This window comes from Schistocerca americana, chromosome 1 (assembly GCF_021461395.2).
Source record: "Schistocerca americana isolate TAMUIC-IGC-003095 chromosome 1, iqSchAmer2.1, whole genome shotgun sequence".
NCBI classification, from domain to species: Eukaryota; Metazoa; Arthropoda; class Insecta; order Orthoptera; family Acrididae; genus Schistocerca; species Schistocerca americana.
Genome location: NC_060119.1, coordinates 1,158,243,840 through 1,158,260,863, shown reverse-complemented (window position 1 = coordinate 1,158,260,863; position 17,024 = coordinate 1,158,243,840). Strand labels below are relative to the sequence as shown.

Here is a 17,024-nt window from a genome sequence, read left to right as displayed (position 1 = left end):
CTACAGGTGACTGGTTGCTTTCCTTTATTTTAAGCATTATTATACACTTTAATGCAAGGAATTACTAACCCTGCTATTCATTTTAAAAGACAGTCTGCAGCTTGTGATCTAGTGGTTATGGTTACTGCCTCTGGACTGCGGGATCCCAGGTTTGATTGCCAGCATGATCGAAGATTTTCTTCGCTCATGGACTTGATGTTTCTGTTGTCCTAATCACTGCCTCTCAACTTTACTGATGTGCAAGTTGCCAAAGTGGTAAAAAAATAGAGGCATTAGCACCAGGCAGCAGAACAACTTTGGCCAATAATGCCATATTATCATTTAAATTTTTCATCTTAAAAGATAGATTGAAAAAAGGCTAATTTATATTTATAGAATTTGTAGATTTAGAGAAAGCTTCGACTAGAATACACTCTTTGAAATTCTGAAGGTAGCAGTGATAAAATATAGAAAGCAAACAGACATTATGATTTGTACAGAAACAACACTGCTGTTATTTAAGTTGAAGTAACTGAAAGGGAAGCAGTGGTGCAGAAGAAATGTTAAACAATCTGTACATGGAGCAAACAGTAATGGAGACCAAGAAGAAATCTGGAAAGGGAATAAAACTTTAGTAGGAATAAATAAAAACTTTTGAGGTTTACTAATGACAATGTAATTCTGCCTCTGGAAGGTACCAACAGGGATGTGGAGCTATGCTGACTCCAATGCCATTGCTTGCTGTGCTGGGTTCCACTGTTGAGGATATGTGGTGCACACAGCCTGATCAAAGTGGTCCCACAGATCCCTGATTGGGTTTATATAAAGGAAGTTCAGTGGCCAGGGGAGTAGGGCAAACTCATCCTGGTGCTCTTTGAACCATGCACATACACTGCAAGCCGTGTGAAGTGAGCTGCTGGTAGACGTCACCATGCTGAGGGAAACAAACTGCATGTAGGGGTGGACATGATCCCCAAGCATACGTGCGTACATGACACTCCCACCTCCAGCCTGGACCCTTTCGACAATTGTTGCAGGGTATTTGCTTTCTGTCTGATGGAGCATAAAAGGTGATTACTCTGAAAAGGCCACCTGTCACCAGTTAACAGACAGCCAGTTTCAGTATTGGCATGCAAATTACACTGCCTCTGTAGCCGATGAATAATTGTCAGCATGTGTGCATGAACCAGGTGCCTGCTGCTGAGGCCTTTATGCAGCAATGTTTGCTAAATGGTCACTGAGAACATACTGATGGTAACACCTTGTTTCATTTGGACAATCAGTTGTTCAAGTTGCACATCTATTCACTCGTACACATCTTCTCAACTGTTGTTCACAGCCACTATCTATGGCCCATGGTGCGGCATAGTTGCCTTGGCACTGGTTTTGGATAGTGCCATTTTGCTATGCATGCTATACTGTAACCACAGCAGCATGTGGACATTTTACAAACTTAGCCATTTCAAAAATGCTTCCACCTTTGGCTCAAAAGCCAATGATCATGCCCTTTAGGACATCTGTTTCCACATTACAACAATGCCTGCACTGTTTTCTACATCCCCTGACACAGTTTATATACCCTCCACTGCTAGTACAGCCACCCACTGTCTGTGAAAAGTTATTGCATGTTCACATTGAACACAAATGGTGGTTACATTAATGCGACTGGACTGTGTAAAGCAAGAAGCAGAAAGAACAGCTGTTCTGAAACAGAACTTTTTTAACATCTGATACAAATTTAAGTGTTAAGACATCTTTCTGGAAGTACAGAGTGACTCAAAAGCCTGTTAACATCTGAAAATTCAATTATTTCATGGAATAATGTACGTTGAGACGTAAAAACTGACACACATGCTTGAGATGTCATGGGGTTTTAATGAAGGGGGGAAAAAAGACCAACAGATCACACTTCATACAATAAAAAAGCAGTATTAGCATAACAATTCATCTTTAGCAAAGACAATGTTCTTTATAACAAATGCTCAACATGTCAGCCATCATTCGTCAACAATACTAAGTCGACTGACAGCGAATAGCACTGTACAGCTTATCGATATGGATGGTTAGAAATAGCTATCAGATGTTGTCTTGTAGCATCTCTAATGAGGCTGGATAATTGCAGTAGACTTGTGGCTTCAGGTAATCCAAAACCAACAATCACACGGGTTGAGGTCTGGGGACCTGGGAAACCAAGCATGACGGAAATGACAGATCAGAATGCATTTCTCAGCAAACAATGTGTGCAAGTGGACTTTCATATATGTAGCAAATATGGGCTGGAACGCCTTCCAGCAGGTATTTATCAGCCACACGAGGGATGATGTTAAATGATGATGGCGTCCTCTTGGGTAAAATATTCCGGAGGTAAAATAGCCCCCCATTCGGATCTCCGGGCGGGGACTACTCAAGAGAACGTCGTTATCAGGAGAAAGAAAACTGGCATTCTATGGATCGGATCATGGAATGTCACATCCCTCAATCGGGCAGGTAAGTTAGAAAAGTTAAAAAGGGAAATGGATAGGTTAAAGTTAGATGTAGTGGGAATTAGTGAAGTTCGGTGGCAAGAGGAACAAGACTTTTGGTCAGGTGAATACAGGGTTATAAATACAAAATCAAATAGGGGTAATGCAGGAGTAGGCTTAATAATGGATAAAAAGAAATAGGAGTGAGGGTAAGCTACTACAAACAGTATAGTGAACGCATTATTGCGGCTAAGATAGACACGAAGCCCACGCCTACTACAGTAGTACAAGTTTATATGCCAACTGGCTCTGCAGATGACGAAGATATTGATGAAATGTATGATGAGATAAAAGAAATTATTCAGATAATGAAGGAAGACAAAAATTTAATAGTCATGGGTGACTGGAATTCGATAGTAGGAAAAGGGAAGAGAACGTAGTAGGTGACTATGGATTGGGGTTAAGATATGAAAGAGGAAGCTGCCTGGTAGAATTTTGCACAGAGCATAACTTAATCATAGCTAACACTTGGTTCAAGAATTATGAAAGAAGATTGTATACATGGAAGAAGCCTGGAGATACTAGAAGGTATCAGATAGATTATATAATGGTAAGACAGAGATTTAGGAACCAGGTTTTAAATTGTAAGACATTTCCAGGGGCAGATGTGGACTCTGACCACAATCTATTGGTTAAGAACTGTAGATTGAAACTGAAGAAACTGCAAAAAGGTGACTTTTAAGGAGATGGGACCTGAGTAAACTGACCAAACCTGAGGTTGTACAGAGTTTCAGGGAGAGCATAAGGGAACAATTGACAGGAATGGGGGAAAGAAATACAGTAGAAGAAGAATGGGTAGCTCTGAGGGAAGAAGTAGTGAAGGCAGCAGAGCATCAAGTAGGTAAAAAGACGAGCTCTTGTAGAAATCGTGGGTAAGAGAAGAAATATTGAATTTAATTGATGAAAGGAGAAAATATAAAAATACAGTTAATGAAGCAGGCAAAAAGGAATACAAACATCTCAAAAATGAGATCAGCAGGAAGTGCAAAATGGCTAAGCAGGGATGGCTAGAGGACAAATGTAAGGACGTAGAGGCTTGTCTCACTAGGGGTAAGATAGATACTGCCTACAGGAAAATTAAAGAGACCTTTGGAGAAAAGAGAACCACTTGTATGAATATCAAGAGCTCAGATGGCAACCCAGTTCTAAGCAAAGAAGGGAAGGCAGAAAGGTGGAAGGAGTATATAGAGGGTTTATACAAGGGCGATGTACTTGAGGACAATATTATGGAAATGGAAGAGGATGTAGATGAAGATGAAATGGGAGATAAGATACTGCGTGAAGAGTTTGACAGAGCACTGAAAGACCTGAGTCGAAACAAGGCCCCGGGAGTAGACAACATTCCATTAGAACTACTGATGGCCTTGGGAGAGCCAGTCATAACAAAACTCTACCATCTGGTGAGAAAGATGTATGAGACAGGCGAAATACCCACAGACTTCAAGAAGAATATAGAAGAATATAATAATTCCAATCCCAAAGAAAGCAGGTGTTGACAGATGTGAAAATTACCGAACTATCAGTTTAATAAGTCACAGCTGCAAAATACTAACGCGAATTCTTTACAGACGAATGGAAAAACTGGTAGAAGCGGACCTCGGGGAAGATCAGTTTGGATTCCGTAGAAATGTTGGAACACGTGAGGCAATACTAACCTTACGACTTATCTTAGAAGAAAGATTAAGAAAAGGCAAACCTACGTTTCTAGCATTTGTAGACTTAGAGAAAGCTTTTGACAATGTAAACTGGAATACTCTCTTTCAAATTCTGAAGGTGGCAGGGGTAAAATACAAGGAGCGAAAGGCTATTTACAATTTGTACAGAAACCAGATGGCAGTTATAAGAGTCGAGGGGCATGAAAGGGAAGCAGTGGTTGGGAAAGGAGTGAGACAGGGTTGTAGCCTCTCCACGATGTTATTCAATCTGTATATCGAGCAAGCAGTAAAGGAAACAAAAGAAAAATTTGGAGTAGTTATTAAAATTCATGGAGAAGAAGTAAAAACTTTGAGGTTCGCCGATGACATTGTAATTCTGTCAGACAGCAAAGGACTTGGAAGAGCAGTTGAACGGAATGGACAGTGTCTTGAAAGGAGGATATAAGATGAACATCAACAAAAGCAAAACGAGGATAATGGAATGTAGTCAAATTAAATCGGGTGATGCTGAGGGGATTAGATTAGGAAATGAGACACTTAAAGCAGTAAAGGAGTTTTGCTATTTAGGGAGTAAAATAACTGATGATGGTCGAAGTAGAGAGGATATAAAATGTAGACTGGCAATGGCAAGGAAATCGTTTCTGAAGAAGAGAAATTTGTTAACATCGAGTATAGATTGAAGTGTCAGGAAGTCGTTTCTGAAAGTATTTGTATGGAGTGTAGCCATGTATGGAAGTGAAACATGGACGATAACCAGTTTGGACAAGAAGAGAATAGAAGCTTTCGAAATGTGGTGCTACAGAAGAATGCTGAAGATAAGGTGGGTAGATCACGTAACTAATGAGGAGGTATTGAATAGGATTGGGGAGAAGAGAAGTTTGTGGCACAACTTGACTAGAAGAAGGGATCGGTTGGTAGGACATGTTTTGAGGCATCAAGGGATCACAAATTTAGCATTGGAGGGCAGCGAGGAGGGTAAAAATCGTAGAGGGAGACCAAGAGATCAATACACTAAGCAGATTCAGAAGGATGTAGGTAGCAGTAGGTACTGGGAGATGAAGAAGCTTGCACAGGATAGAGTAGCATGGAGAGCTGCATCAAACCAGTCTCAGGACTGAAGACCACAACAACAACAACTAGGGATGATGAGATTCTTTAACATATGCTGACAACTGTTTGAAATGCTGCATCCCACATTTCCTTGAAGAAAAGGGTCCCATCATGAATGAAGTGGTAAATCCACACCACACCAAGACTTCTCCTCATGGGCTAGAGTTTACACAACAGTTTTAGGATTTTCGGTAGCCAATATTCTGAGGGTGTGTGGAATAGGCTTTGCCACAATACGTCAGACAACCAATCAACACCTTCCCTCATTTCCTTAAGTGTGTGCACTGCAAATGCTCTCCGCATCACAAAATTGGTAGCTAACAGTTCATTACAGTGCTTGATTTTGGCCAAACAGAACTGTAGGGTATGTCTTAGTGCTCTCCAAAAAGTCGTGCGTGAAATGCCAATGTGACGTACCACTTCACAAGTGCTGACCTCACCATGTGGAGATGAACTGTCCGAAAAGCGATAGCACTTTCTTCTGTTTGCAGACTATGGCACTTTGAACTTTGTGCTCATTTTCCACACAGTGATGCTTGTCACAGGATCCTTATTCATTCGAATACCCTTCTTATGGTGATTGGATCCTAAAGCGGCAATAGCCAGTTCTCTATTCACTAACAGTGCCCTTTCAGGTAAAGTTATGCCATGATTACTGGCCCATCTGACTCCCTCTCTCACCAAAACTCATTTTATACATGATTCTCATGTGGCATCAGCAACATGTTGCTGTCCAGCTCCATCTGTTGGCCAGTTTTTGCACTAGTTTTTGGTTTCAAAAAATCCCATACTGTTTCAGGCACGTGTCAATTTTTACCCCTCCATCTATATTATTCCGTGACTGAAAGCATTTTTAAATGTTAAAGGACTTTTGGGTCACCTGCATTTGTCAGGTGAGTGGCCTTATACAGAATTGAAATATGTACGATAAACAGTACAGGCAAAATGAGAATAGAATCTTTCGAAATATGATGCTACAGGAGAACATTAGGTGGGTAGACTGCATAAAAATGAAGAGCACCTGAGTCAAAGTGAAGAGAAATGAATTTTCGGTACAACTTAACTAAAGATGGGATTGGTTTATGAGACACTTTCTGAAGCATCAAGGAACTTCTTAATGAAGAGAAGTGGGGCGTTGGGAAAGGGATAAACATTGTACAGGGAGACAGGGCTTCAACACCATAAGCAGATTCAAAGGGATGTAAGGTTCAGTGGTTAAGAAGATATGAAACGACATACACAAGACACGGTAGTGCAGAGAGGTGCATCAAACCAGTCTTCAGGCTGGAGACCACAACCACAACAGAGGGAAACATGTGACTTATTAAAGCTCTGGGTCAGTACACAAGGCATGTGCCAATAGCAAAATTGATAGCACATTGCCTGTGAAAGTTAAGGACGCATATTCCAATTGACCAAATGGTATAATTATCAGTTTCTGTAAAACAATCACTTACCATGTTGTTGTGCAGACTCTGTGTATCATACCAGCAGAAACCATGGCAATAGCAAGACAAAGTACAACTGAAACAAAATTAAACACATGCTCAATATCTTCAATTCATTAATACCGGAAGAAATTAAGGAATCAAAACTACAAGTGTCATTTACATTACCTTCAGGAAAAAGGGTTGTTTGGAACCCTTTACCGAACAGAGCAGACTCCAAATTTCCAACTGCCTGACAATATAATAGGAAAACAAATTCATATGTGAAGATGCAGAAAATTACTTCATGAAAAATGCCATTCTCTGACAAGGAAGAAACAATCATTTTTAACATCCAATTCTAAGCAAGTCATTAGAGATGGGGTATTAAGCCAAGTGAGCATAACAGGGAGGATATGGCTTGGCTGTAATGGAAGGTAGAGTATTCATGCAATATATATCTCAGGGAAACAATTGAAACACTACATCAAAATGTCTGTAAGGGAATTTGGACCTGCTGTCTCTGAAAGGAAAGCAGTGTCTCACAACCATGCCATCTCATGACACACCCAGATAATACTATAACAATTTAATGTGTATTGCATTAAACAAGATCACAATGGTGACCACTGAAATTATCAGCATGTCTAAATTAAATAGCTAGACACATTCTGATCTAAATAAATTAGTTAACTTGTAGGTAATATTTCCGGTAGAGACTGTTTTGAATTTATAACAAATCTGTGGTAGCACTGTAGTTGTGCTGAAGGTATGAAATCAAATAACAAACAATTCCAGTGAAAGCCAATGAATTTCAGTAGTTAACTGCCAAAGCACTCCTACTAAAGACCTAAAATTTAGCTTCCTCTACTAAAACAATGGTATTCATATAACTAAGTACCAAGAGTTGGATGGAACCCAAGGTTTTTGATAAGTGATGGTGGGCTGTAGTTCCCAGACAGTCGCAGTTGCAGAGTCATTCAAAGATATCTTGATAACACAGAAGTACCCCTGCCATATAATGTATGTAAAAATTTATTTGAAATTACCAAAGACTGAAGATATGCTTTTACAAATAATCTTCGTTGATGCAGCAATATTGTGTTTTGCTGCAATAAATAAAAATCTCATATAAAAAATTTTCCCATTCCATCATGGCAGGCTGTTACAGCAACTGATTTAAAAGCGTTTCAGAACAAAAACTGTCCAAGTTGCGAAATGATTAAAGTCAGCATTTCATCTTTTCGCATCATCAAATTGTCTACAAAAATAAGAAACCAATCAATTAGAGACAAATGGAGGAAAAGGGCATGGTCCTATCTTACATGGTTATGCAGACAATGTGAATTAAAAGTAATAAAAACTTATGTAAAAGTAGCTGGACACATGACCCATCAGTTATAGAACCACATATAATGTAAAATATACACCAAGGTAACTGGATATATAATCTATCCATCATGAAACATCTAAACCACACAGTAGACCTGGTGGAAAGAGAGAAACAGCCAGAAAAACACTGAGAAAGTAGAGATATGTGGCGGAAAAATTTTACACTTTTATCGTATGTTACCTTGAGTACACCAGCCATCTCACTGTTTTCGAGGTACAAATTTGTGAAGATCCCATTCATGGGAAACTTCTATTATGATTTAGCTAAACACTTTAAAAACAAGATTTGCATGTTGTTTACACTACTGGTAATAAGCTTCAGTATAATTATATTCACAATGAATTCCCCCAGAAAGATAGATATGCAGGGTCAGGCGTATATAAATAGGTGTGTAGCAATTGCAAAAAGTCATAAAAAGGTGGCCAGACTGGCGGCAGATTAAAGACCTGGTTCAAGGAACACCTGTTAACTAAGAAAGGTCAGATTAAGCAAAATTCTGCATTTGCTGAGTGTCTTAAGTCCAATGGGCACCACCCCCACACTAGAAAACCTGAGGGTAAAGCACATTGCTCAGAAGGAGAAGAAGTTGAGTCTACTAGAGGAGCTTGAAATTGTTAAATAACTTGACGGTAACAAAGGCAAGTTGATGAATGATCAATTGATTAACAGTAATCAAGTGTATTATGATACAATGTTACCAGTGTTCCAAATGTTGCTGCATTGATTATTATGTGTCGACAGCATCACACTCAATTTGTCGATTTTTGTGTGGGAAGTTGGGGAACCATATTTTAAAGGGAGCTTTTTAATGACTTTTGTATTGTAGATGTTTTTTTTTATTGTAAATGACTTTACCTCTTTACATTTTATAACTTACATTTCTTTATTTTAATAACTAAGAATATTTTTGTCTCTTTTTGCAAAGCTTAAGACTGCCCCCAGTCATGGTATATTGAAGCTTTATCGATTCAGAATGCATATGCTATGAATATACTCCTACTGTTAGCTGTTTTACTCTATGTGACGGAGTTTTATAGACATATTTTGATTCGTTGTTTTTTATGTAATCATTTGACCTATTCTTTGCGCTTTATATTGGGGGGGGGGGGGGGGGGGGGTACTTTTATTTTATTTTTGGGTTTTATGTGTCTGCATTGGTTTGTTTATATGCATTTTATTTACTAGGTTTACACATATTCGTTTTTTAAAAATGTTCCTTAAGCCGGACATGCGTGCCACCTGGGTACTTCTTACTGCACTATACACAACACATTTCTCAAATTTTCATTGTAATGTGTGTGTGTGTGTGTTTGACATTATGCCATGTGTGGCTCATACTGCAGTTCTGTAAGCGTGACCCTATTTTGTACAGCCATGGGAGATTCATCTGGTGTGTTCAAGTTAACATATGATAACCATGGAAAATTTTTCCACCACATATTTCTACTTTCTTGGTGTTATTCTGGCTGTTTCTCTCCTTCCACTAGGTTCACCGCATGGTTTAGATGTTTCATGACAGATGGATTATATATCCAGTTATCTTGGTGTCTATTTTACACCATATGCGGTTTTATGACTGATGGGTCACATATCCAGTTACTTTAAAGTTTTTATTACTTTTAGTTCACTCACCCTTTCCCTCCATTTGTTTCCAACTGATTGGTTTCTTGTTCTTCTAGACAATCTGATAATGCCCAAAAGGGTGAAACGTATGATTGACATTAAATAATTTCCTAACTGAGACTGATTTTGTTCTGGAAAAATCTAATGTCAGGTGAGGTTGAAATAAAAGCAGATTATGAACTTACATCAATGAACCAAAACATCATGACCACTGCCCATCATGAGATTGGGTGCTGTCTGGGGCTGTTGTGTGCTTGTGACATGAAGAAGTGATGAATATGGAATTAATGTAGTGGTGATATGGGGAAATCCATTGACTTGACTTTGACAAAGGGCAGATTGTTATAGTCCAACGCCCAGCAACTAGCATCTCTGAAACAGTGAAGCATGTTGGCTGTTAGTGTGCTACTAGCATGAGCATTTATGAAAAGAGGTTGAAGGATGGTAAAACCATCAGGAGACAAGGTGGTGGACACCCAAGGCTCATCTCGGAATGTCAAGGGCAGAATTTGCTCATTATGTAATGCAGGATAGGCAGCAATCTGTGTTAGATGAGATGACAGAGTACCATGATGGTGCATGCACATATATTCGGTGCAAATAATTTAACATGGAGCTCTGCATTTGACAACCCCTACACGCTTTAATGCTGACCAAAACAACATTGTCAGTTACGACTGCTATGAGCATGAGATCACTGATACTGCACTGTGGACCAATGAAAATAGGTCAAATGGTTGGATAAATCACGTTTCATGCTTCACCCAGGTGAATGGCTAGTTGAAACATGCACTACACCATAGATACACGCTTCTGGGAGCTGTATTTTGCTATGGGGACATTCACCTTAGGTTCCATGGCACCATAACAGCTGTGGACTACATGGGCATTACTGCGGACCACCTGCATGTTTCATATCTTCCCATAAGATGATGGCATCTTCTATCAGAATAACTGTCTATGAAACAAAGCGAGAATCATGTTTCAGTGGTTCAAGGAGCAAGATGGTGAAGTCACATTTATGTCTTGGTCACCAAATTTAGATAATCTGAACCCAATAGAACATATACGGGAAACTACTGGGCACCATATCTGTGATCACAAACCACCAGCTTGTGTTGTATTGGAATTGCTAGACCTGTGCATATACACCTGGTGCCACATACCTCCAGAAACCTACCAAGGATTTGTAAAATCCATACCATGCAGAACTGCTGCTGGTATTGCATTCCAAAGGATGACCAACACACTATTAAGCAGTTGTTCATAACAGTTGGGTTATCAGTGTATTTTTTTCTACAATAGTCACCCACAGCAGATTCTGGTTAGTCTCAAGGTTCAGCTCTGCATCAGTTGCAGAAACATTCAAAGATACCTCACTAGCACAGAAATACCCAGCCACATATGTAAAACCTTATCTGAATTACGAAAAACGTACAACATGGTGTGCAAATTCCACAATATTTCCACAAAGCAACTGTCCGACATCTTCAGGTGGTTAAATCGTGCTGGTGGCTAGGTACGACGATACCCGCATGTTAATGCCCCGTTTCTAGAACAAGTGCAGCTAGAACATGCTGGTGCAGAAATCACACACGCACAATTATTAGCAGATAGGTTGAGATTCATTGGGAGAGTGCTTAGAAAATGTAGTCCATCAACAAAGGAGGTGGCTTACAAAACACTCGTTCGACCTATACTTGAGTATTGCTCATCAGTGTGGGATCCGTACCAGGTCGGGTTGACGGAAGAGATAGAGAAGATCCAAAGAAGAGCGGCGCGTTTCGTTACCGGGTTATTTGGTAACCGTGATAGCGTTACGGAGATGTTTAATAAACTCAAGTGGCAGACTCTGCAAGAGAGGCGCTCTGCATCGCGGTGTAACTTGCTCGCCAGGTTTCGAGAGGGTGCGTTTCTGGATGAGGTATCGAATATATTGCTTCCCCCTACTTATACCTCCCGAGGAGATCACGAATGTAAAATTAGAGAGATTAGAGCGCGCACGGCGGCTTTCAGACAGTCGTTCTTCCCGCGAACCATACGCGACTGGAACAGGAAAGGGAGGTAATGACAGTGGCACGTAAAGTGCCCTCCGCCACACACCGTTGGGTGGCTTGCGGAGTATCAATGTAGATGTAGATGTAGATTCCATACTCGAGACGCTCTCTGTCAAAAATCGCAGAGCGGCTCTCCTTCCCACGCGCTGTGTTTACTATCAGTGTGGCCAGACGTTACTCACTAAATACCATACTAGACCAATGTTATGACAGGTCTGTGATCAAAAATCTTGATTTTCGTGTTGTGATTTACTAACAGGCAATGCAGGGTTCCAGGCTGTGCTCAGTTGAAACCTCGCATCCCTGTTGATGAGATTATCAACTGTACATATGTGTATTGCTTCCTCAATGATGCCGGCGATAAAACTTCAGTCTTTTCATAAATCATGTGATGTCCTGTATTCAGACAGTGTTGCGTAATTGCCGACTTTTCCGGTTGGCGAAGGCTTTTATGATGCTGATGTTCATCACAGCGTTCTTGTACTGTGCGACATGTCTGGCCTATATATGCTGCCCCACACTGACAAGGAATCTTGTACACACCACATTTCCTCAGGCCAAGATCATCCTTAACCAAACCCAACAGGTTTCTCAGTTTTGCAGACGGTTGAAAACACACTTCATGCCATATCTTCCAAGGACTCTTCCGATTCTTGATGACGTGGCACCAAAATACGGCAAAAGTCCAAAGTGGTGGGTGTCTTCGAATCTTCATTCAGCTCCACAGACTGAATTTACTTGAGCTGAATGCATTACGTATCTGTCTCTCAGAATAACAGTTTTGTTGGAACACTGTCTTCAAATGTTGTATTTCACTAAAAAAGGGAAGCTTGAAGAGACACAACTTAAGACATGCTCTCAGAACTAATCTTCCTTCAAAAATCTATAGGGTGTTTATAAAAATTGAGTCATATTCTTATGGGATGGAGTACTGGTCAAAAACAAGGTAAAAATAGTGTCTACTAAAATATGAGTTTGCGCATCCTTAAAGGCCAGTGTGGGTCATTTGACCACATTGTCTAACAGTAGTGTCATCACAGCATGTTGGGCACTGCATCGTTCTGTATTAAATATGATGAATTCATAAATACCCTGTAGAATGACATGTATTTCCAACCATATGTCGATTGTACATATGACATTTTTTATTCCTTGTCCTATCAGGATCATTTCCTGTAGTTTTTCCTCATTTAACAAAACTGCCCAGTATACTTGGGAGGTCATTAGAGGTCCTAACACACTTCAATGCAGCACTCTTGATATTATCTTCATGTATGTATTGGGCTTAGAACACACTTATTTCACATAATTTTAGGTTATTGGGAGTTATCCCATCTTGTCAATGTTTGATATCTGCATTAAATAATTCATGTTTCAACACAAGCCTTTTACATAGTCTTATTACTTCACATACCATTTGTGTTATATAGCACAAGATAAGAAAACTCATTCGTAAAATCATTAATGTTGAAGTTGACAATATTTGCTAATCATTATTTATAAAATTACACAAGAGTCGTCATGAAGGAAGGAAGGAGGTTGTCGGTTTGGAATCAGTCGGGTGTTGGGAAGGGTAGTGTTCAATAGCGGTAAGGCCATGGACATTAGGGATGTTAGTGTAAAGGAAGAGGGCATAAATAGTGACAAGCAGGACACTGTGAGGCAAAAGGACAGGAACTGTGGAGAGTTGGTGGAGGAAATGGTTGGTATCTTTTATACAGGAGGGTAGGTTCTGAGTGATAGGTTGAAGGTGTTGGTCTACGAGAGCAGAGATTCTCTCAGTGGGCACACATTACTTGCCACAATCGGGTGTCCTGGATGGTTGGGTTTATGAACTTCAGGAAGGATGTAGAAGGCAGAAGTGTGGGGAATGGTAGGGGTGAGCAGAGAGATGGACTCCGGGGAGAGGTTCTAGAATGGGCCTACGGATTTGAGGAGTGACTGGATAGCCTGCTGGATGTCTGGAATGGGGTCACTGTTGCAAGGTTTGTAGGTGGATGTATCTGATAGCTGGTGGAGTCCTTCTGCCAGGTAATCATTGCAATTCAAAACAACAGTGGTGGAGCCTTTATCCGCAGGTAGGATAATAAGGTCGGGATCAGTTTTTAGATGCGGATGTGAGATTAGTTTGCATGTTGCAGGTTTTCATACAGATGGCTGAGATATTCCAAGTTCTCCGCTGGCTCTATGGTTAGATTTACTGGAACTGCACACAAGGCTTTCTTGAATCTGTCGGACATCATCTTCTGACACAAGTGGTCTGCCTGTGCTTTTTTTCTTTGCACACACTCCCAGTCTGTTTAAATTGCTTAAGCCAATGGCTAATGCTTTTGCGAGTTGGTAGTTGAATACCGAATTTGGTATAAAATGCTCACTGCACTGCAATCTGCTACTTACTTTTCGCGAACTCAAGAAACCTTGTACTCCACAGTTGCCATCTTACTCACAACTGACAGTGAAATTGAATGACAGCCCTACTGCTGCGTGAACTCTACCAGCCGCTTCTGAAACCCACCTGCTAAAAACTTTGAAACTTCCTCTTTTCATTGGCATAAAGCTTGCTCATTTTGGATTTGTACTTGAAGACATATGAATTTTTAAAAATGGGTCCATCATTCAGAATAACCTTGTAAATTACACTCTTTTAAAAAATTGCTGAATCAGTAAAATGAAAGGAAATAAATTTTCACACTTTACGTTAACTTGCCCACCTAGAATGAGTTGTACTTAAATATGCTAATTTGATACCTTTGCATATGAGGCAGTGAATGGATGAACTTACTTAAAATAACCATCTTCCAGCACAGCATAATATACTTTGATTTCAGATGCGCGTGTCAATTAGCAGAAGACACATTAAAAAATTTTTTTTAATAAAAAGCTTACAATCCAGGGATTATTTAAGACCAAAAAAATGTTCCCAGCAGGTTGGAGACACGTGATATAAGCATTTTTCCACATCCTCGCAATTTATCTGAAATCGAAAATTGACATTCATTAACTTTAAAAAAAAAATTTCTTTGTAATTTTACTGCTTCAATAACTGGATATCAGTTAATTATATGCCTTACTTAGCTTCTAAAAAAATGCAAATCAAAAGCTTCATAAACACCTGAGTTATGGGTATTTATGTAGATAAGTGTCCGCAGCTCGTGGTCTCGCATTAGCGTTCTCCGCTTCCCGAGCATAGGATCCCGAGTTCGATTCCCAGAGAAGTCAGGGATTTTCACCTGCCCCAAAATGACTGGGTGTTGTTGTGTCGTCATCATCATCATCATCATCCATCATCATCATCCCCATCCCCATTACAGCCAGAGGAAGGCAACAGCAAACCATCTCCATTAGGACATTGCCTAGTACGGCGGTGCGGGTTTCCCACATCGTTCCCCTATACACTGTCAAGAAGCATGGGACTTCATTTCCATTTTCCATGTAGATAAGTACCATTCTGCATTGACATTCTTGCAGAGCCCAGTTATCAGAATATCACTACATTTAAAATTAGATATAAAATAAAGTTGTTGTCCGAGACTAAAAAGATTTTGCAGAAGTTCCTATGTTATCAGTATACGCAAATGTGTAAGGTTTTGTAAAAATCCTTGAATTATTGCGTATTTTGGCATGGGATGACCACCTATTTATCTGGAGTGTATGCTTGTGTGGATATGAGACAGGGACAATTAGCTGCTCACACAAGACAAATTATTTTGAAATGTGGTAACTAATGAGTAGGTACTGAATCAGACTGGGGGTAAGCAACTTCTGGTGTAACTTGTGAGATTGGTAATAGAGGGAGATGTTATGTGTAAAAACAGTAAAGGGAGACCATGGAAGGAATACAGTAAGCAGATCAAACAGATGTATGCTGGAGCAGTTGCTTAGCGATGAAGATGCTTGCACAAGATTGAGCACTGTGGAGGAATGTGTCAAACCAGTCTACAAACTGACAACCACAACAATAACATAAATGAGAAACTGTTCTATACGGATGCCAGTATTCAGTAAATATCACTTACTGATCTGAAAGAAAGATATTAAAATAAGGGAACTGATAAATGAACCACTCATCACAGCAATGCAAACAACACAGTATGGTACTCATGAAAGCTACAAACTGTAGAAAGAGCATGCATTACACTATGGGTGATTGGCTTATAACAACGACAACCTGACTTAAGGCTCATTGTAATCAAGATGCGGTTAATCCAGTCCTTGCTGGTAACCGGTGTAACACTGGTAGTGAAAAAACAAATGCGTTTCATACACTGGAAGCACAATGGATTGTGACCAATAGTGTAAGGTGCAATCCTGAATGTATTGTTCGTATTTCTAGAAAATCGTTAAACTCTGGATAATGGGGGAGGACGTAGATCGAAAAAGATTAGGGTGGCTACCACTAACTAAACTCAACAGCAGTAAAAGCTTCGGTGAAGTCACCATCCGTTGTGTTTGCATAGATAAGAATATATTACGAAAATACACATCATCACAAGAAATTAACACTACACAATTTCTCATAGTGTATTTTTAAAATTTACTGCTATTTTCGGGTTCGATATATAGTTTCCTATGAAATAGCGATGTGGTATGTCCAAAGGATACAATCAGCAGCAGCTCGAACAGCATTGATGCAAACCAGCCTCCTACGAGTGTAAGAACCTGCGAAGAAGCTAGCCATTGACGATTCATCTGCATGCCGGAGAAGAGCAATACTGTCAACAACGAAGCAATGGCAAAAGACATCCCAGAAGATACAGCTGCAACAAAGCAATTTACCATTTTTATAACAACAATATTTACAACTCTCTTCGACAAAAACATCACTTGAGCGATATTTTTACAAATGACAAACGTTGGACTGTTACCCATTTTTATTTCTCGAAAAATAATTCACGCTGTGTTTGTTTACAACTTCCTACCGGTGTCACGACGTGGACATACGTGGGAGCAAAGTTCATAGGATCTAAGACCACCATCGGTCGTTCCACTAACAACGACTTCCATCAACACTAAATATTGGCGACAATTACAATGCTACAAGGAAAAATACGTTTTTTGGTAGACTAGAGTAGAGAAATGTATAAACAGTGTGGCATTAACTTTTCAGGTTATGAAACATTATGTGTACAGCGCATGCAGCGATTGGGGATAAGAAATAAATGAACAGATTTTTACATCATAAAGAACTTCCTTGCAAGAATATATAAACGAGACGGTGTTGCACACAATGAATAAACTGCGTGAGGTTGAGTTTCTTA

At 39.8% G+C, this 17,024-nt stretch overlaps 1 protein-coding gene across 1 annotated transcript in view; it reads right to left on the bottom strand.

The window, feature by feature from the left end:
- Nucleotides 1–16,789, bottom strand: part of LOC124619505 (protein KRTCAP2 homolog) — a 35,950-nt gene extending 19,161 nt beyond the window's left edge. The window contains exons 1-4 of the mRNA XM_047145953.1: nucleotides 16,632–16,789; nucleotides 16,369–16,523; nucleotides 6,883–6,946; nucleotides 6,724–6,790 (exon numbers count right to left, since the gene is read on the bottom strand). Coding sequence (XP_047001909.1) covers nucleotides 6,724–6,790; nucleotides 6,883–6,946; nucleotides 16,369–16,523; nucleotides 16,632–16,635 — 290 coding nt within the window. The 5' untranslated portion in view covers nucleotides 16,636–16,789. The remainder of the gene's footprint in view (nucleotides 1–6,723; nucleotides 6,791–6,882; nucleotides 6,947–16,368; nucleotides 16,524–16,631) is intronic.
- Nucleotides 16,790–17,024: the final 235 nt, after the last annotated feature.